The 22,920-nt window shown below is 36.0% G+C and overlaps 1 protein-coding gene across 1 annotated transcript in view; it reads right to left on the reverse strand.

The window, feature by feature from the left end:
• The window catches only part of LOC107590286 (catenin delta-2-like), a gene marked incomplete at its 3' end in the record, with an annotated part of 211,179 nt that overhangs the window by 23,929 nt on the left and 164,330 nt on the right, over positions 1 to 22,920 (reverse strand). Inside the window, exons 6-7 of the mRNA XM_016278997.1 lie at positions 14,861 to 15,054; positions 9,330 to 9,897 (exon numbers count right to left, since the gene is read on the reverse strand). Of these exons, the coding sequence (XP_016134483.1) occupies positions 9,330 to 9,897; positions 14,861 to 15,054 (762 nt within the window). The remainder of the gene's footprint in view (positions 1 to 9,329; positions 9,898 to 14,860; positions 15,055 to 22,920) is intronic.

Below are 22,920 nucleotides of genomic sequence, written 5' to 3' on the forward strand. Positions count from 1 at the left end.
ATAATAATAATAATAATAATAATAATAATAATAATACAATTTCAATTAAATTTGAGAGAGAGTTCTTTAGCCAACAACTAAAGAAAAAGCAAAGAAAACTGACTTTATCAAAACACTTTTATGGGGCCTCAAGTGGCTTATTGTGCCTTTGTCTTACAAAATTCACAAAAAAGAAAAAAACTGTTATCATAAACTTATCTTATACTAAGCTTGAAAGCAACCTTTCCTCTAGATTAAACCAGATACAACAGGAGAAGTAACAGAAAAAAATAGCAAAGTACAGAATCCATCATCTAAGTCTTTATTTTAAAAAAGGCAACAATTTTCTAGCTCTACAATTAGATTCATTCTAAATAGGCCGGTATCTTCATAGTGCTTTTACGCTGATGCTCATGTGAAGTGATAAGCTTATTCAAGAGTCAATTTAACCATTCAAGTTAGACCAGAAAAGAATGTTTTTCCTCAAAACACCATGTTTCTCTATGGTTTACCCTGATTCTCCAGCATTGTACTGCACTTTGCACCTTGTTTCTGCGCTGGTTTTGCTTTTGCAGAAGACAAGCACTAAAGTCCATCTTTCTCAATCTTAGCAAGAGTCCAACTCTGCTGTTCACTCTCACATGGCCTCCGGCTGTAATGACACACTTCATCAGCCCCTCAGCAACAATCCCTCCAAATACCACATCATGAAAGACAGGCTCAACAAACGCATCAAATACCCTCCAGAAATCAGGGAAGCCTTGCAAACAAAGTCTCTTGTCTATACTATGTAATTGCCTTCAAATATAATCAGCTTTCGGTCAGTGCGTTGGTGGGTGGACTGGGATAATTTCTTGCATGCTGGACCACTGTACGGATACTGGTGAAGGTGTACGGCCACGGGATCCCGGACTTTAATCAAAGAGACAAGCGGGAGAGCCGGTGATGGCTCAGCACGGGCTGAGCGATAGTTTGGCACTGGCCTGCTGTTTCCCATTGTGTGACTGTTTCCCTCAGCGGGTTTGATGAAGGGCTGAAAATGTGGCAGGTAATATAGGGCTGTAATCAACAATACCTTACACAGGTCCACAATTGGCCTGTTAAGCGGGAGACAATGAAATTCACTCAGAAATTACTAGTAAGAATTTTACTACACTAGATGTCTTTTAAATCTCCTCCCACTTTTTCATGGTTAGATGATTTGTTGTCTTTTCTATATATTGAAAAAAATAATTTTGCTTTAAGAGGTTCCACTGACAAATTTGATAAAAACTGGGGTCCTCTACTTGACTTTGTCAAAAATACACCACTTATATTTACTGATTTGTAATATGTATTTTTAATTGTTAATTTAATTTTAATTGTTCTGTGTAGTCTCTTGTTCATTTTTTCTGTTATATTTAATTCTGCATAAAAGTCCATTTGTTTGTAATTGTATTTATTTTTTGAAAATGTGGGTGGGGTTTGGGTTTACTGAGGGTTGTGACTGTTTATGTTTGTGTCCACCCTTAGTAGTTGTTAATAGAAAAAAGGAATGTATAGATTTATTAATATTGCTCTTTCATTGTATTTTGTATACCCCCCCCCAAAAGAAATTACTAGTAAATTTCACTAAAATTACAAAGAAACGGCAAGAAGAATTTTCTTGTAAAACGTACTCCCAATAATCTTGTTTTATTTTCAACTTCAAAAAATCATTTTTACAGTGCATTATAACATGCTATCAAATATGCAGATTGGTGTATACTGTACATAGTAATTAAATTAAATTAATAATAATAAATATAAAAATAAAAATAAATTAAATTAAATACCATTTTGAACACTACGTTTAAAAGTATGGGGTCAGATAATATTATTTTTTAAAAGAAATTAATACTTTTATTCTGCAAGAATGCATTCAATTGATCTAAAGTGGCATTAAAATATTTATTATATTAAAGCGTTATTTTAGTGTATATTAGTGTTATTTTAGTATATCTTTTAGCAGGGCTCCAAACAAAACAATTGAGTAAGGAGCCATTGGCTCCTATAAGAAAAACATTTTAGGCGCCAAATAATTTTTTTAGGTGCCACAGAATAAACGTGTTTTATTTATTTTATTATTATTTTTTAACATTTAACAACTATACTTTCATGTGATTATGTCTTGAATTTATCAGCATTTCAATCGATCTTGTAGATGACCTGGGAAATAAGGTTCACTTAAAGTGGGAATTAAACGTCTTTTCCAACTTGAAATATATAGTCACAAATAATTGTTCGTGACACAGATTCTGTACCACTGTCATGGACCATATGCATCACTTGACCACTGAGTGTAGTTTGGGCTCCTCCTCAGTGCATCCTATAAGTGTTGTCATATGTCTTTCACACATTCAGTCTGTTTTTCTTCATTAGTAAAATGCAATTTTGTATAGGAGAAGTTGAATCATGTAGACAACAGGTTAAGTAAAAATATTAACATCCAGTAGCGCATAAATATAGCAAAACACTCTTCTTTATAGTTATTTTTCTAGCTGACTGATGAGCTTATGGACACCGAATGGTTATTCTGAGGTAAATGTATATTACGTTGCAATGTTTACAAGCTTTACACGTTTTCCGCAGTTTGAAACACTGAATTAGCTTTTACATGAGACATTTCAGTAAGTTGTACTGTAGGCTTTCTTATAAAATAGGCTACGTTTTGTATGTACTACAGTAGTAAACAAAGATATAATGGGTTCACTTGTCGCTTGAAGTGAGGCGCTAAAGCGATCGCGCCTGCCGCATTAAAGAGCGCATAAACTGTATTTGAGTATTTGAATTCGTTATGAATTTGGCATAATTTTAAAGCTGATACTTTGTTTATTAAAAAGTTAACAAAGCATTTTGCGATTTTGCGATGTTGTGCACGAAATATACTCTGCTTTTCCACACTTTTACTTGCACGTCTACGTAATTTTGATCTCTCTCGTGCTGCACAACTGAGCTGCGTTTAACAGGTGTGCGTCAGCGCTGCTGTTCAGCAGAGATAAGGACTGTTTGAAACTCTTTTTTCCACTAAAACTTTGAAGCGCATCGTCTTAGTTTAATAGGCCTACGTGAACATAGCAAACGATGCGATCACAAAACAATCAGGAAAAAAGGCATTACATGCACATTTTTAAGTCATAACGTAAATATATATAGTCGCCAATGGCGACCTCGGCAAAAACTTCACTTGCAAATTAATATTTTTGGTTGCAAATACGACCGTTTTAGTTGCAGGCTGGAGCCCTGTATTTAAATATTCTTTAAATATGTAAAACATCTGCATTTGCTCATCATTGCCTGCATTGGGTGCTTTAGTTGAAAAATGATTGTAAACTTTGATGTGAAAAAATAGGAAAATCTTGAATAAATAGGCTTTATTTAAATGCGTTTGAATATGTATTTTTATCCGCTGGGGTAAATAGCAATGCATATTACTGACATCATTGTATGACTACATGAAGTGTTGTTTTTTTTTTTTTTTTAACCGGCCTATTGAAACAAACTTACCAAAAGGACGGTTCATGGAAATTAATCCACAAATGGATTTCCCATTCCTTGTTTCTAGTGTGTCAATAGCTCAAAGTATACTTCAGTATACTGACAGTTTGTATGAGAACAACATGGCTATGTAAATCTGCTTTAAAACAATATGTATTGGGTAAAGCGCTATACAAAAAATTTTGACTTGACTTTGGACTTTAAACTTCTCCACATGCCAAAAGCTTCAGTCTGTCTTTAAATAAACAACTGTATATTGTGTATACACTTTACATTCTACAAGTTTAACTCTGATCTTCCACCAAATAACAAGCCAGTCAAAACAAGTGTGAACGTTGGGTCAGCAAACACTTGGCCATTAATCAAAACCCCTCCAGCTAGCTGTCCTGAAAGATACATGCGGCTGGTCTCTCACAGTTTTGGGCAGAACTGAGAGAGTAGTGGTAGTAGGAGGAGAACAGCGAGCTCTTTTCATTTGACTGCGGCCTCTGGCACACCGGGAGCAAGGAAGCATTCAATTGTTTTTCAGACGGTTGTTTCCCTGCCTCTCCCTCCAGATGTATGTCAAGGTTTTACATCACTACCCTTATTAATGTCAGCGCTCCGAACCTGAGGTCACCTGAGGAGGACACATGCTCTGAGAGCAGTGGAGGTTATTGTGTATGCTATACAGAGCCTAAACCTCAAAGGGATTTCAACTCACTGAGCTGATATCTGTAAATAAAACTAGACTGATGCAGTTATGTAATGAGCATGCACAATTTATTCTTGTCTGTATCATATCAATGTGATTTTAATGCCTGATGAACAGCTATTTCTATCTCACAAAGATTTTCGAAAAGATGTATAGTTATAACTAAGATAAATAAAACAAATACGATATGTGCTTAATTCCGTTTGACATCTGCAACCTCTCTCTTTACAAAGAAGATCAGTGCAGCTTGAGGAGACACTTAAAAATCTCAACCAGTGACCTTCTGAGGACAAAGACTGATGGTATCTGTAGAGCAGCTGTCATATTATTGACCAAAACATTACCCGGGGAAGCTTGTCATATTGAAATGATATCGTTTAAACAAATGGCTCCACCTAAAACAACCTTGTACCATCACCTTGAAACAAATGACAAATGTAGCTAGTATGGATTTTATTTAGAAAGCTTTTTTCTTCATTTAATTAATTTAATTTAGACATTACAAATCGCAAATGCATAGTCATTTGCAAACATCAATGCAACAAGCAATTAAATGTGCTATTTACCCTAAACACAAACAATTACCAACATACTAATAGTTTTTAAAATACTACTGTTCAAAAGTTTGCAAAATTTCAGTATTTTTTTTCTTCAAAGAATCCTGAATTAATTTTCACAAAAATTAAGCAGCACAACTGTTTTCAAAATGTATCTTGATGAGCATTAAATCAGCATATCAGAATGATTTCTGGAGGATCATGTAACACTGAAGACTGGAGTAATGATGCTGAAAATTCAGCTTTGCCATCACAGAAATAAATAATATTTTAAAATATATTTAAAAAGAGAACAGTCATTTAAAATTGTGAAACTAAGATTACTGGTTATTAAAAGGATCGTTTTAATAGACCCAAAAATGAAAATTACTCACCCTCATGTCGTTCCAAACCCGCAAGACCTCATCTTCGGAACACGAATTAAGTTATTTTTGATGAAATCCAAGTGCTTTCTGACCCTCCATAGACAGTAACCCAAATTACACGTTCATTGCAGACTATATACATTCACCACATGAGTCATGGTACTGTCGTAAACGTGCGTCGAAGACTGACATGGAAGAGAAGAAATTGTTGAATAAAGTCATTATTTTTGTTTTCTTTGTGCACAAAAATATTCTTGTAGCTTCATAAAATTAAGGTTGAACCACTAATGTCATATGGCCTATTTAAACAATGTCCTTACTACCTTGAACGTGGTAGTTGAATTGCTGTCTATGGAGAGTCAGAAGGCTCTCGGATTTCATCAAAAATATCTTAATTTGTGTTCTGAAGACGAAAAAACCTCTTGCGGGTTTGAAACGACATGAGGGTGAGTAATTAATGACAGAATTTTCATTTTTGGGTGAAGTATCCCTTTAAGATTTACTGCATTTTTGATCAAACAAATGCAGACTTCTTTCAAATAAAATAATCAGTGATATATAATTTTTAGGGTCAAAAATTTCCAGAATCATGTTGAGTAGCACCAAAGTACCATCAGCAATAAATAAATAAACTAATGGTCATATAGACCTTGAGTAGCTCCGGCCCTATTCAGCACTGCACTCGTTGTTTTCTGTCTTGTTTGTATTTTCACACCTTGAAGGTAAGGTCATAAAAATGTATGAATGAACCACTTGTTTTAAAATCTTCTACTGTGGATATCTGGTTCAAACATTACAATGCACATGATACAGCAACTTTCATTAACTCGACAATAAGCAAATTCAAAATTCAAAAGATGGCTGCGCACTTGTTTCTCTGATACAAGATGGTCAAAAACAAAGCTGATATCTCTACACTAGCCCTCATAGTACACATCTGATATTTTACTCACACTGTCCATTGGCAGCATGTGTATCTGTGGAGCTGTGTAGTCTTGAGTCAGCACTGATCAATGGCCACAGGCCAGGCAGACAGGCCCTTAAAAAGAGTGATGGGAGGATGAGAGCTGAGGTTGTGCGGCTTCAGTGAGCACATCACTTCGGCGGCAGGCTATAAGGCACCTCAGTTTGTCTCATCATTTCTCAGCTGTCAGCCAGCAACTGCAGAAAGCAGGAACGGGCGGCGAGGAAAAGCAGCGACCATCTCAACAGCTATCAGCAGTTCAGCACTCTTTAAAATCTGTTGCCTCCTCATTCCTACCATAACTTCCATACCTTGAACTCTGATCCCAATGCATAGCAGCATGCATGTGCTACATTGCTTGAGACCTGTTGACCCACAGCTCATAGTGATAACAACTGTTTAGTGCCCAATCGAGTGTTCACACTTTAAATAATTTCACACACTGACCTACCCAACCTAAGGCCACATACCTTTAACATGGTATATTACGTTGCAATGTTTACAAGCTTTACACGTTTTCCGCAGTTTGAAACACTGAATTAGCTTTTACATGAGACATTTCAGTAAGTTGTACTGTAGGCTTTCTTATAAAATAGGCTACGTTTTGATGTTAATTCATGTTCATTATGTACAACAGTAGTAAACAGAAAGATATAATGGGTTCACTTGTCGCTTGAACTGAGGCGCTAAAGCGATCGCGCCTGCCGCATTAAAGAGTGCCAAAACTGTATTTGAATTTAGAATTTCGTTATGAATTTGGCATAATTTTAAAGCTGATACTTTGTTTATTAAAAAGTTAACAAAGCATTTTGCGATTAATGGACGTTGTGCACGAAATATACTCTGCTTTTCCACACTTTTACTTGCACGTCTACGTAATTTTGATCTCTCTCGTGCTGCACAACTGAGCTGCGTTTAACAGGTGTGCGTCAGCGCTGCTGTTCAGCAGAGATAAGGACTGTTTGAAACTCTTTTTTTCCACTAAAACTTTAATGCGCATTGTCTCAGTTTAATACGTGAACATAGCAAATGATGTGATCGCAAAACAATCCGGAAAAAAGGCATTACATGCACATTTTTAAGTCATAACATATAAATATATATAGTCGCCAGTGGCGCCCTCAGCAAAAACTTCACTCGCAAATTAATATTTTTGGTCGCAAATGCGACCGTTTTAGTCGCAGTCCGGAGCCCTGTTTTAGCTATTTATTATGTCCATATAGATTTTATTAAAGTTTTAGTTTGAATTATTTTAGCACATCAAGTTAAACTAAATGAAAATGAGAAATGTTGCCTTTGCAATTAGCTGAAATAAAACAATTTAATTTAATTTAATTTAATTTCAAGTAAAGAAATGTTTTCTGGTGTAAGTTTAAGTTAACAATAATAACCTAACGATTAATAACACTGATGTTACAAATCATGTTTAATTCACATAAATGCTGTTCTTGAGATTTTTATTCATAAAACAATCCTGAAAAAAAATGTTGATCATTAAATCAGCATATTAGAATGGCTTCTGAAGGATCATGTGACACTGAAGACTGGAGTAATGATGCTGAAAATTCAGCTTTGTCATCACAGGAATAAATTAACCAGTAAAATATAATAAAATGGAAAACAGATATTTTCTTATATACAATATTTATAATTGGTGCCTTTTAACAAAATAACTCATGCAAATGACCTTAGAAGAACGAAATTGGATGCTATCAATTAATAAAGCAGATTGTTGTGTACTGTGATAAATGGAAATTGAAAACTAACAGGCTAAAGCAATTAATGAAGCTATTAAACCAAAAACATTAAGGACTTTAAAAGCATTTTGCTTTAAAAGCATCAGCAGGAGTTTTTTTTTTAAAAATCAAAGCCTATCATCTTTGACCTAAAAGATTATTTTCTACAAGAATTACGGAAAAAGTAACGTTAAATGCAAAAATAGCAGTGCTAATTACAATATCAGCCACGTACGGTTTATGACTGAATAAATGAATTGTTACAGCACCTCTTTGATGTCTAACTGTGGAGCGAGAACGAGTCTTCATATCAAAGTGCTATGTTCCTTCAAAGGAAGAGATGAAGTCTCTAGACTTAAGGGGCTGAATGTAGGGATCAGCAAAGAGATTAATCTTCAAATTAATGTACAAATAACAAAGACAGTATATTTTTTAATGACATCTTTTTTTATGACTAAAGGCCAGTATCAATGATACCAATACTGATTTCTCTATAAAATTTACCTCACCCCCCCTAATATTTAACCATTGACTATAGCCATTCAACATTACAGTATAACTGAGAGCTATCAATTTGAACATTTATTAGACTTTAAAAAAATTACTTCTAATTTAAGTGAACTTAAAACAATCTTCACATAAACCCATTATAATAAATGTAATATTTACCTGTGCTCTTCAGCAGAAATATACAGAAATTTAAATTTAAGATATCAAACACTAAATTCTAAAGTAAATATAGATGAATCCTTAAAGCTATAATAGTCCTTTTTTCCTCTTTTTTTTTCTTTGTCCTTTGATTAATAGAAATCAGCAGCTGGTAATTAGGTTGTTTTGGCTGCTATTTCTTTGACCCACTTCAGGTCTTAAAGTCTATATTAATGAGCTGACGAGTTAAATCGGGTGTGTTAGATGAGTGAGACAATGCGGGGCTGCTCCAGGACAGTTTTGAAAACCATTTCAGAGACATTCTTAAATGTGACTCATATAAAATATATTACATGCATGCACAGTTTTAAGGCAGCTTTAATCGCCTTTTTGGTAACTTCATGACTTAACTGACCACGACATTGCATGCACGTAGTTTATTTTGCACTTTGATATGAAAGGATGCAGGCTACAGCGTGCGCCGGCACCTTTGTGCGTGCATTTGAAGAGCACGCGCTGCGAGCACACTCAGCACAGTACCGTTTCCGCATTCGCTTGACTCGCGCCTGGCGCTGAAGTGAAGTGGAGCACGTGTCTGAAACGTCTCCCGTTCTCAGTCATTCTGCGACTGAATAAATGCACTTCTTGTCAAGAGAAAAAGTGACAGAAGCAGCAGTTGTGAGTGGGGTGGCCAACCCTAGCCCCGCCCCTGCGTTAATTGCGTTAAGTAATATATACTGTGTATATATATATATATATATATATATATATACACAGTATATATTACTTTGTGTATTTTTGCTCTGCCAATTAAAATGTTTGTTAAATCCTTGTCGGTGAGTCAAAGGCGGGTCAAGAGTTGTTACTCACCAGCAAGGCTGCCAGGTCTCTGTAGAGTGGCAGTGGCGTAGAGATCATGGGATATCTTGTACTGCTCAGATGAGTGCACCAGCCTTTTGGTAGGTGAAAGCGTAGCGTAAGTCGACACTCCTGCGGTCTGCAGCTGCTGATAGATAGGCGACGCGTTATTGGGCGGAGACGTCAACCGGTGAGGGGAGCCTGAAGTGTGAGTACCGGGCGTTCCTCCGATCCCCACCGCATTGATCGGTGAGCTACTGCTATAGGATTTCGCAAGCCTGCCTGGAGAAGGCTTGGGGGAGGCTGAGGAGGACGAGGAGGGCAGGCGCTGGGTGGTGGCGTAGCCGGGTGTGTCGGAGGCCGAACCCAGACGCTGCAGTTTAGTCGGGGATCCGCTGGTCACCGTGGACTGCATTGAGTTCAGGGGAGAGCTGACGCGCTTGGCAGGCAGAGTAGAGCAGGAGTAGTACAGGCCCGGGCCGGACGCTGCAGAGGGGTGCTGGGAATCGGACAGCAGGGCACCACCATGGCTCTGACAAGAGTCGCCCGCCGCAAGCTGTGCTGCACGGTTAGATGTCACCTGTGAGGAGAGAAAGATAACAGTTATTTCCAATCAATACAGATCCTAAATAAGGAAAAATATGAGAGAGAGAACAAAAAAGATCTGTTATGTCACCCTCATGTCATTCCAAACCTATAAGATATTTCAAATAATTTTTTGATAAAAAATAAACATTTGGTGTAGTGAGATTTTTTTTTTTGTTCTGTAAAATTTTCTATTTATTGAATAATTCAGTAAAAAAATTATGGTTTGCACAAAAATATTCAGCAGCACAACTGTTTTAAACATTGATAATAATAATAAATGTTTCTTGAGCAGCAAATCAGTATATTAGAATAATTTCTGAAGGATCATGTGACTCTGAAGACTGGAGTAATGATGCTGAAAATTCAGCTTTGACATCCCAGGAATAAATAAAAAAATGTAACTACTTTGTGTATTTTTGCTCTGCCAATTAAAATAGTTCCACTTCTCTGATTAAAAGTAGTTCTATTTCCTTTGTTAACGAATCTGAGATTTTGAATAGACATTCACTTGATTCTTTCCTTAATGAATCAGGTTTGTTGAGCAAATCAGTTGAATGAATTAATAATCAGTCATAAGGACATTCATTTGTGTCTTTCCAGAATGAATCAATGTTGTTGAACAAATAAGTTGAATGAATAAGAATGATTCACTAATTCATTAGAACATTCACTTCAACAATTCCTGAATGAATCAGTACTGGCCAAATCGCTGATTCAGTGACTCTCTCATAAATACAATAATTTGTCACCACCTACCAGTGTTAGTATTTTAGTATTATTTATATACTATTATAGATATATATATTTATATAGATATAAATATTTTAAATGAGCTATATTTTTTATTTGATATTTTTCATTTTATTTTTATGAGATTTTTCATTTTGATTTCTTTTTATATTTATATTTAGCTGTAATTTATTTTTATTTCAGTTTTGGTAATTTTACTACTTCAACAACTTATTTCAGTTTTTCATCTAATATTTATATTTTATTCAAATTACAGAACACTTGCTGAATTGTATCACCACACTTTTAAAAAGTTAAACTCAATTTGTGATGTGATCATGTTGCCTCAATTAAGCTCTCACTGAAAATGAATGGCTTCCGGTCGCTTCAAATTGCTGTCAGTGCCAATGCTCCTTCACTTCAAAGCTGATCAAAATCAATTATAGATGTTTCAAACAGTCTGCCAACTAGTCACCAACTAGCACAAGTTCTTTGCACACTGATGTACTTGTATTGTTTCCTGGTGCTGTTTGGAATGAGATTACAGTTGAGTGTTTCAAAGAAAATACATTCCCAGATTACAGCAAGTAATGGACTTGTACTATTTCTTGGGTGCCTGAAAGTATTTCACGCTTCAAATTACGTCCCCACAGAAACACCCACACAATGTTTGTTAAATCCTTGTCGGTGAGTCAAAGGCGGGTCAAGAGTTGTTACTCACCAGCAAGGCTGCCAGGTCTCTGTAGAGTGGCAGTGGCGTAGAGATCATGGGATATCTTGTACTGCTCAGATCAGCCTTGGTTAGCTTAGGAGACATTTAAAAATAAATAAATAAAAACCACATTGCTTCTTGCATGTCATATGACTAAACATCATGACATTTGAGGTTTGTGTTGCCATATTTGATAGTCTTTATGAACTTCTGGGAAAGTTTTTTTTTGGGGTAAACTTTCATAATTGTCACGAATCGCTAATGTGAGGAGCACGGAACGAGGAGACGTGGAGTAAACTTCAAACGAACAGACTTTAATAAACATTCAAGGAACCAGGAACACACACATAGCGGGGAAAGACGAACATTCAATACCAGACGAGGAAACTAGGAACAGGACTCACTATAAATACACATGACTTGACGAGACACACCTGGGAGCAAATGAACAATCAACATGGGAAATCTAGGTCAGGGCAGGCACAGGGAGAGGGAAAAACACAGATAAAGTCCAGGGGCGTGACAATAATATGATAGAAAATGAACAAAAACATTCTTCAGAATATCTTTTATGCTCGACAGAAGAAAGCCAGTCACAGGTTTAGCATGACATGAGGGTGAGTAAATTAATTTTCAGTTTTAGGTGAACTATCCCTTAAAGGTGGTTTACTTGATATTAAGATGATAATAAGAGACAAGGGCAAAAATTATTCTCAGAATCCCTTAAAAACCATAATAATTCCATTGACAGTAACAGATGAGGCATGTATCCTGAATACATAAAAAAAAGCCTGTAAACGGAAGTTATTGCATATACATGCACGACCATGTCACATTTCCTCATGGGATCACCACCCCTTATGTCAACGGCCATAACGTAGAAGGGCAGGCGTGCGCAGATAAACCAAGGCAAATTAACGCTGGCACAGTGCCAGTCATTTAGAAAGACGCTTTGGCATGTGAATAAACATTTCTTCCTTTAGATTCCTCATAATCACAATAAAGATTGTGGGTGATTACAATGAAACATTGGTTCCACTGTTTCTCATTGGGGGGGGGGGGGGGGCCAATAAAAAGTTTAACTGTTTTAAACATTGATAATAATAATAAATGTTTCTTGAGCAGCAAATCAGTATATTAGAATAATTTCTGAAGGATCATGTGACTCTGAAGACTGGAGTAATGATGCTGAAAATTCAGCTTTGACATCCCAGGAATAAATAAAAAAATGTAACGAATTAAAACAGCAAACAGTTATTTTAAATTGTAATAATATTTCACAATATTACTGTTTTCACTGTATTATGATCAATTAAATAGGGGGGGGAGCAATGAAATGCAATGAAATTCCCTTTCATTGCATTGATATAAGGTAATAATATTCAAATAGTCTGAACAGGTGAATAAATATGAGACAAAGGTCTTGAAGATGGAGAGAATGATTGTGCTGGAAAAGTGTATGACATTTAAAGCTAAAGCTGGCTCTGTTTGTCTATATGCTGCGTTCATAAACAAAAAGATTCTTCACCACCTATGAACAATCCCCTTATCAAAAACCGTTTTCACTGTATAGAGTTGTTGAGCTGGCTATAGGCCGAATTCAGAAAAATTGGGCCACTTTTGTCATTGAGATGAAAGGGACAAAGTGCTGCAATTTATAGCACCTGAATTCACCCTAAAAATCTTTGGTGATTATGATTTTGCCAGGTAGGGCTTTGAATGTCAACATTTTAGAACAACTAATAAAGGCAACAACGCCAATACATCAATTTAAAAAGTAAATAAAATAATGAACAAACATAAACTCTCCCCCATTACTGCTTACTGACTTTTTTTTACACTGTAAAATGCAACAAATAAATGAGAAAAAAATTAAATAAAAAATTATAAATAATAAAGAAATAACAAAAAACGAAGAAAAAAAAAATATATATATACATAAGATGTCCTTTGTCCAGCTGACATGTCTTCACATAATCCAATGGTTGTAAGCTCAAGCTTCACATGGGACAGCGTTTGTACAACACAAAAATCTTAATCATAAATAAATCTTGATATAGAGTCTTTAGTGCAGCATATATTGATTCTAGGTATCCTGAAGCCTTGTTTGGAGATGGTTTACTATAAAGAACTAGAGAATATGTTGTATAATGTAAAAAGGTCTACAAAAAGCCTTTCGGTTGTAACTTTAATCTTTATTTTCACGATTGCTCTGCTTCTCCTGATAAGACTTTAATGAATGAGATGGAAGAATCCTCTGAAGAAGAAAAAACACTCTCAAGATAGGATTGTGAAGAGTTAAAAAAGGTAGTTAATAGCTCAATATTATGTTATACCAAGGTGTAATGCAATTATACCATCATTCCTCTACCAAATGCTTTATCTCTCCATCTCTCACTCTCTCTCTCGCTCAGAGGGGGAACCACATCCCGGCATAAACAGCAGAGGAACACCTACTTGAAGAGACTGTTACTGGTTCCTGATGTGGATGAATTATTTAGGGAACAAGAGGTTTATGGTGTTAAAAATATCTACATAAAAGCACCTAACTGATGCGTTGTGTTATATAAACCCATTCTAGAGCAGACAAGCCCTCTTCAGATTACCCTCCACAGAATCAAGCCGACAGTCCGCACAAACACAGGAGAGGAAGAAACACAATGCAGTTTCTGCTTTCAATATAAAGCAAGCACACTTGCAAGCCAGAAAAAAGCAATTTTTTTTTTTAAATGAGAAACTGCATTCATTTAAAATGAGAATGTTTTCAAAGAATCTTTGCAGTGAGGCCCCCCTCGACTCTCTCAGAAACAAGTCCGGAAGGCCGAGGAGCTGGGCATCTTTCATTAGAAGACAGAGGGCCTATGTGTTCATTAAAAGTGTCAAAGGATGAGAGAGAGAAGAGTGCAAAAGGGAGGGTGTGCGAGCGAGAGAGGATGTGCCAATGTCAGCTTTATCGTGACCAACCGCTCAAGCTCTTCTTCAGCCATTTGCATGCGTTAAATGGTCAGTTACTTAGCGAACATGGAGGAAATTCAATATTTGTAGTCTGAACAGAAACCGTACCTTTTTATCGGAACATTTGTAGCTCGTAGCAGGTGCGAGAGACTCATTTAACAGAAATGAAAGTTGGGAGAAACCGCCCTGCAGGGTTTGCTGTAATTACAGTCTCATCAACAGGGCACAATTTAACTCTCTGGATAATGACAAAGTTTGTCGTGCACACACTTGCCGCTCGATGCAATGCAGTACCACTGGCGTCTGCTAACAAATGCTTTGGTCTTGCAGTTAATTGCTTTAATCAGGTCTCGAAATCACTTTTTAGGCAGCAGCTTGAAATATGATCCCAGCTGGAGCCCGGGTTCGTGCCAGTCCCGAAAAAAAGGCAAAGGCGCTACAATGTCTCTGATCACGAGAGACTTGAGGTGCAGAACAGAGTCGTCTCTGTGAAAATACAAAACTGAAGGATGGATGTATAACGAGATTCGAAGAAAAAGAGGAAAGAAGCAGCGCTCACCTGGTTGTAGCTATGCACAGCTCCTCCGGGCTGCCCGCTGGAGCGTGGAGGGGGTTGAGGCTGCTGAGATTGTGGTGCGGACACGCAATCACTCAGGGCCAGGGTCTGGTTACTATGGTAGCTGGCGGAGTACTGGAGGGAGCCCTCTGGGTTCGAGCTGAGCTGCAGTGAGCTCTGAGAGAGCAGACTCGGTCCTGTGTGCAGAGAGCGAGAGCGAGAGAGCAATTTCAGCAAGACAGCGATGCAGCCCTCAGCCTGGCAGAAATGGCATGCATAATTTATTAGAAGGGGAGGAGTGAAATAGAGAGAGAAGGAAAGAATGAGCAAGCAAAAGACAGCACGAGAGATGGGGATTAAAATTACAAGAGAAAACCCAAGGAGAGGAATGTGCAAGAGGAGAGAAACCGAGAAAAATTAAGTGTTTTAATGTTTGTGTGGGGGTGTCAGCAAACAGCTGAAGTGCTGGGAGAACTAGGGTTGGGCATGAGGACAATCGATCATGAACAATCCTCAAAACATAATAACAGTGTAGGCATTTTTATCCAAAGTTCAAAACATTTAATAACAACTATACACAGAAATGTGCAAAAAAAAAAAAAAAAACGGCCCCCACTTTTGAATAAGTTAGTGGTTACTGTATCATTTGAAAGCGATACCTTGCAGTGTCAGCACTGCATCAATGTGCACTAACTGGTGTGGAATCCCCTCAAAATGTGTCATCTTTGCTGATTTGATTTTAATTTGATTGATTTGATTTGACAAAAACAAAAGAGTGAAATACACTCAATTCGTCAAGGATGACACAAAGTTCAAAACTGGTTTCCACTGTGGTCCTTGATGTTAAGCATAAACTTCTGGTGACAGGTACACTGGCATTGCATCATAAATACAAAAGTTACAATAAAAATTCCACATTTACAAAATTTAAAATCACAATTAATCATACAGAATATATACTAATACAAATTCATCAATTAAACAACCTACTTAAGAGCCAACTTTTAACTTTCAAACTAAAACTAGCCATATTTGGAATACTTTTAATATCCATACTCATTGGGCGACATAAGTTTTTGAGCCAATCACCTGAGTTGTAAGTGTCATGTGACTAATTAGAGACTAGTTAGAGTCTCTCAACTCTAGAACATGCCATCAACTGAAATTAAACTTGTACATTTGGGGGGGGGAAATAAATAATTAATAACAACAATAGAAATAATTTCCACTCAGAAATTGCTTTTAAATTCCACAAACAGTTATGAAGAAACACCAAGTAACACTGAAATAAATGTGACCTTTTTAAGTAGAAAAACTCAGATAATCTTTGTTTTATTTTCAACTTTGAAAAATCATATTATACAGTATACAATATATAAAGTCCTCTACAATAATGTTTAAACACTGGCATAATAGATAGATAGATAGATAGATAGATAGATAGATAGATAGATAGATAGATAGATAGATAGATAGATAGATAGATAGATAGATAGATAGATAATTGTAATAATAATTATACCAAGTGTATCCCTTACACCCTCTCTAGAGTTGATTTATCTGTCGAATACATGAGTAAACAATGACCAAAATGTCCATTCCTGTCAGATTACACAGATAATCAGCAGTGGCCCGACTGCGTGTTTGGAGAGCGCTTCTGGGCCATCCTGACAGCAAACCAGATTCTATCAACAATTCATAGTTTGTCAAGATGCTATCAACCCTCAAAGACCTCAGCTTTCAGTAAACCCATGGTTGGACTATCAGTCTCAATCAGAGATTAGCTACTCCTGAAACATACAGTGAAAATAATGATTGGTTTTTCCCACCCCTCACAAAACACTGTGCCTTTAAAAACAGCTCGAGTTAAAGCATCTCAGGTTTCTCAGGAGGAGGATGTTGTCTGCTCTCCTCGTGCTACACAATAATGTATGGTTCCTGTATCAGACAGATCCATCAAGCTGGTCTGGAGAGATAAGAAAATTGGTGCATTATTCGAGTCCATAATAGCCTGCTGCTCTCATTTATGTTCCCATTGATCTGAAAATCCCTGATCAGACCTGGGGAATGCAATGCAGCTTTGGTTAACCTAAAGCTTTCCTCTGCCCCAACCCTTGACCATATCATCATCAGACTTCATGGCATTGTAAGGTGAATTCTCAAATGATATTGAAGATGATCAAAAGCAACAGAACAGTCATCAGAGTCTGCTTGTTGAACTATCCCTTTAATGCAGTCACATAAGTTCTGATCCTCATTTCTTATTGTGCCAGACAGGTACTGTACATATGGCATGCCATGCATAAAAAAAAGAAAAAAAAGCATATATATATATGCTTTACACACACACACACACACACACACATATATATATACTGTATATATACAATGCAATTAAGCATGCAAACATAAAATACTAAACTAAAACAAGACGTGCAGTTATGAATGCATGCATAAAAAACTAATGAAATCTAAAAACTGACAATGCAATTGTGCATGCATGAATAAATAAATGAAAAATAAAAAATAAAATGGAATTATACATAACATAAAAAATAGACAAGGCAACTATACATGTATACATAAAATTAAATAAATACATAAAAACTGAAAATGTAATTATGTATGAATGGATTAATAATAAATAAAAATAAAACCAAACCAGAAATTCAGTAGAAGGAATGAATGAATGAATGAAAGAAAGAAAGAAAGAAAATTGTGCACAAAAAAAAGAGAAAGAAAATTTTAATATGCATTAAAAAATAAATAAAAATAAAATAATAGTAGACTTTGGAACTGACATGGGTGAACTACCATTTCTGTTCACTGAACACGAGGTCAGTGTAATTGGTCAGCATTGATGATTAAATGACTAACAATCAGCCAGGCCAATATATCACTGTCACTCATGCTAATGTTCTAATGTGGTGTGTGTTCCCTCTCTTTTGTATGCATATTGTATGTACATTTTTGTGCATGTTATATTTTAGCCTCCTGGGAATCATTCTCTCATTTGAAGCAGCATGTCTAAAGGGGCTGAAGCTACAGCATCACAGCAGTGACACTAAATATAGCTCCTCACCTAGTGTAAGACACTTACACAGCTCTTACACATCTGACTTCCCCCATCCTCAGTCAAGCCTGCCCAAGAAATCCACAGCGCTCTCATTCGCCTCCTTAAAATGGAGCAGCTGGATTAGTTTAACTAAGGATAACACCTCCATACATGTAAAGCAGCCTTGCTGAAACCCGAACATCAAAGTGCCAAGCAGCGCTGCATGCTGTATCACACAGAATAAATCACACATCCCCAATGTACAGTCCTGCAGGTTCACTGATTTCAAAAGCTTCTCTGGTGAGGTGCTCATATGAATGCTGCCGTTTCCCCATGTCTCAGTCAATAAGACTGTCAATAAGTCTTTTCTTTTTCCAAATGAAACCATTAGTACCATAAAATTGATACCAAGTCAAAACTAAATAATAAGGCGAAATATTGTATATATGTGCAGTAAAGCGATAGTCCACCCAAAAATTAAAATTGTCTTATCATTTACTTACCAAACCTGTATGACTTTCTTTCTTTTGTGAAACATAAAAGAAAATACTTGCTGGTAAGAATGCTGGTAACCAAACAGTTTTGGTTCCCATTGACTTACATTGTATGACTATAAAAAAAATACAATGGAAGTCAATATGAAACTACTTTTGGAACATTCTTAAAATATCTTCTTTTGTGTTTAGTAGAAAAAAAAGAAAGAAATGCAAACAGTTTTGGAACAACATATGGGGGAGTAAATGAATACTGAGCAAATAATACAGAAATACCCCTTTTATCCCTGTTACAGTCTATTATGCTGTCAATAAGAATATTTACAAAATAAATAAATAAAAATTAAATATTAATAAGAAAAACAACAACAAAAAAACACTCCTTTTAATTTATTTCTTTGTTAATTATTGCTGATTGTTTACTTCAATAATTAAATTAAGCAATGCTTACCTAAATGAAGAAGAAAAAATATGGATGGCAATGTGCCTTTGTTTTAATTTGCTTAATAATTATACCAATATTTAATAGATTTTTAATAAAGGAGTGTGCCTAACAGCATGTTCGCTGTGATACTGGATTCAACTAGTAATATTTTTAATTACTCATAAACTACTAATATAACCATGGTGCAAATAGGGAATTTGGCCAAAAAAAATTCCGTATCAAATTCTGTATAATTTTTCTCCAAACAAAATTTCAGTTAACACAACAATAAAATTACAAATTAGTATATCATATAGTTATCATCAAAATATAAGCAGCCTACTGATAACATTTTATATTTCACAAGTACATAATACATACTTTGTGTTTTGTTTAAATTGTCTGTAAGATAATCAATGGTTAACTGCGCTGTGAAATCTGTGCCTAGCAAGATGAAGCCAAATTCCCCCCGGAAATTACTAATTGAATAATCAGATTGCAATAGACAATGGAGGAAAACTGGATAAATTACAGTTGTGTCACTTGCCATGGTATCAAGAAGATGCTTGACAACATTTCACGTAATACCAGGCTGTTAAGTTAACCAATGGATGGAATAAACTTTACTAGAAATATATAATCCCATCACGGAAGTGCATGGACTGTTGGACTATTATATAAAATATCACCAGAGGCTGTAACTCAAATTTTTTGCTTCCTATATGATGAAACATTTCGTGAGGTATCTATTTTTTATATTCTTTTACAAGACTCACAAGAGCGGAATCATCCTGCTGCTTTGACTCAGTACGAGAAAAAGGGCGACATGGATATATAATATAATCAGATGAAACCTATGGAAAGAAATGAAAGGCTGACATTACACATAGCAGGCACTGAGACCGATGCCTTCAAGACATCAATCTTTTTCTTATTCCTGTAATGCTTAGATCCCTAATGCATTCTGAACGAGTCGGGGACAAGCTCCATTCAAAGAATAAAGCCTTTGGATCACAGAGGCCAGTGTTTGTTGGCCGTCAGATAATACGTAAAAGCGTGTCCACATCAGACACCTCCACAGCGCTCCAGCTACTTTATCTCGACTCACCCCACTATCAGATAAATTATTGAAAGCCACTCTGTCCTTAGCGAAACGTTAGAGCTCACTGTAATTTCAGCCCGTTATAGTAAATATACTTAGTTTCAATACATAATTCATGGACTGTTATGTTCGACTGTGCTATTCTAATGCCTGAAGCCCAGAGAATCTTGTGGTAGGGATGTCTATTCAGCCGAGGCATTATCTGTTTTGATTATTTCGACTTTGAAGCTGGAATTGGATTACAAAAACCTGTGGCATTTTTCTCTTGTCACCGACCTTAACATAAAGCGCAAAGTCAATAAGTTATTTAAAAGCACTTTGAACTCTGAAAAAAGATTAATGACATGCAACTTTCTGGGAGGCGATTAAGACAGTTTTCGGTGAAGTAATATATCCTCCATAAAACAGATGTTTAAGCCTTTTTATTCTTAATCTTTGCCAAAAAGAACAAAAGAAAAAAGAAGAGAAAAGAAAAGGTGAAATGCAGGAAAGGGTGATACATTTTCACTTTATCACAGAAAAAACATGCTGACATTCAGAGATTTATGAATTCTAGTCAATCCTGCACATAACGTACATCATCATCATCTATCATCTTATTTTTAATCATAAAAAAACACTCCAAAAACATGCTGAAAAGTCAGGACGATACTCAGATTGTACTGGACAAACTAATAATTTAAATCTAATCTAAAATAATTTTTCAAAGTTGTAAATAAAACACTACTTCAGTCTTTCTTGATTTCAAAATTTCACGTAATTTGTTACTTGCTGTTTCTTTGTAGATATTAGTGAAATTTACTAGCAATTTCTGAGTGAAAGTTGTTTAAGAAGTAAATCCTACACTGTACAAAATGATTGCTGCAAATAATTATAACAACTTAAAATTCAGCATTAGAATAAGTAATGTGTTGTGTCAAGTTGTTGGCAATATTATTATTATTCATGCCTGGAAACAAACTACATTTGAATAGTTTTTTTCACTAAAACCTGGAAAATTGTCACATGCTACATTTTACTGTCAGGGAAGGCCAAATATGCATAAGAATTCACCAAAAAAAAGTCAACTTCTTTCATCATTTACTCACTCTCACTATTTACAGTACATTTCTTTCTTCTGAAAAAGGATATATTTTGAAGAATGTTGGGGTACAAACAATATTGGATTTCCATTGTATAATATATTCTCCTGTGTTCCGCAAAAGAAATGAAGTCAAACAGGTTTGGAACTACATGAGGGTGAGTAGTTGTCAGACTTTTCATTTTTTGGGTGAATTATCTCTTTATCGGGTATTATTTGCATACAATGGATATTTATTTGCCCACAACAGACCACAATTCTAAGTATATTTATAACAACCAACTTCTGTTTGTCCTGGCACACATCTTCCAGTTCTGCTGTCTTAATTTAACATGGCATGCAGCCAGATGTAGTTTCACAAAAATGACAAAAATAAAAGTTATTACCATCCCTACATAAAACGCTTTAGGTGCAATGCTCAACATAACAGGCAGCTTAATTATCAGAACATAAGCAATGTACATAACATTAATCTTGACAGATGTTCTCAGTTACGTTCAAAATGCAGATACAAAGTGAGACAAATGGTTGCCTTTTAAAGCTATAGATGTGAAAAATGCAGTTTCCTGACTTTCAATGTGTCAAGGAGATATGGTTAAAATTTCTGCACATTATTCAGCTATCTTGTAATTCAGTAATTTACAAGTATTAAATTATAAAATTATATCATATAATTATATATTATTTTGCATATTAGATGTTTTTGCACATAAAATACATTAGATCAGTACATTAGATTGCTCAATAAATGGAAAACTTCCAAAATGCATGTTTGCAGAAAAATATTATTATTCCTTTCACAATTTTCAAGCAACATATTCTAAATATATTAGTGCACCTTGTAAGAGGAAAGAACAAATACATTTTTTCAAACATAATTAGAACAACTGTGCCATTTTTGAGATTAGAAATGTTCTGTAATTGTGTACAGAGTCAACATTCCCCTTTTTTGCCTAAAGGCTTTGTCTGGAAATACTTTCATATTTTTGCAATAACTAGCACTAAATTCCTTGATGCGCCTGTTACCAAATGCATTGTCAATATTACAGCTGCTGTTTAGGAACCCATCCACTGAATAGACACACCACCTTTTTCAAAAACCCACCCTCTCATATACAGTATGTGCTGGCCTGTTGATTGACAGTAAATGCGCTCCTTTCAAATGAACATAGACATCAACCAGGTTGTCAAGTTGAAACCAATGGTTGATTTTTGAAACCAAAAATCTCTTCGCTAATTGGTAGGATTAGGCTTTTGTTTCTTTAATGGACAACACACCAACATAAAGCAAACTCAGGCACTCCAAAAAAAACAAAACAGTTAAAGGGGTCATATGATGCGATTTCAATTGTTCCTTTCTCTTTGAAGTGTTACAAGCTCTTAGTGCATAAAGATCTGTAAAGTTGCAAAGACTAAAGTCTCAAATCCAAAGAGATATTCTTTATAAAAGTTAAGAGTCAATCACGCCTACCTAAAACGGCTCGTTCTAACACGCCCCCACATGTCTACGTCACTATGTGGGAAGATTTGCATAACGCCGCCCAAATGTTCACGCAAAGAAACAAGGCGAAACTTTTATTCTCGCAGTAGTATTGTTGCCGCCGCCATGTAGTGAAGGCGCTGTGTGTTTCGTTGTGAAAGCGAAACTACTTTGTTTTGTCTTCCAAAAGAGGACGATATCTGCTTCGTCATGCCTGGAGCTGATCCGTGCTGGTCGCTGAGGGAATACATCCACTTAGTGCTGTGGATCGCCGGATCGGCTTTCACCGTGGACGAAGCGGAGTCCAGCCCGGGGTCGTCACATGTGGTTGCCGCAAGCCCGCCTGTCGCACCATTCTCAAGGCCGCCGGCCGCCACTCACTCTAGCCCGCTGTGTGTGATGCTGTGTGTTTCGTTGTGAAATCAAA

Source organism: Sinocyclocheilus grahami, unplaced genomic scaffold, assembly GCF_001515645.1.
Source record: "Sinocyclocheilus grahami isolate Dianchi unplaced genomic scaffold, SAMN03320097.WGS_v1.1 scaffold126.1, whole genome shotgun sequence".
Taxonomy (NCBI): Eukaryota; Metazoa; Chordata; class Actinopteri; order Cypriniformes; family Cyprinidae; genus Sinocyclocheilus; species Sinocyclocheilus grahami.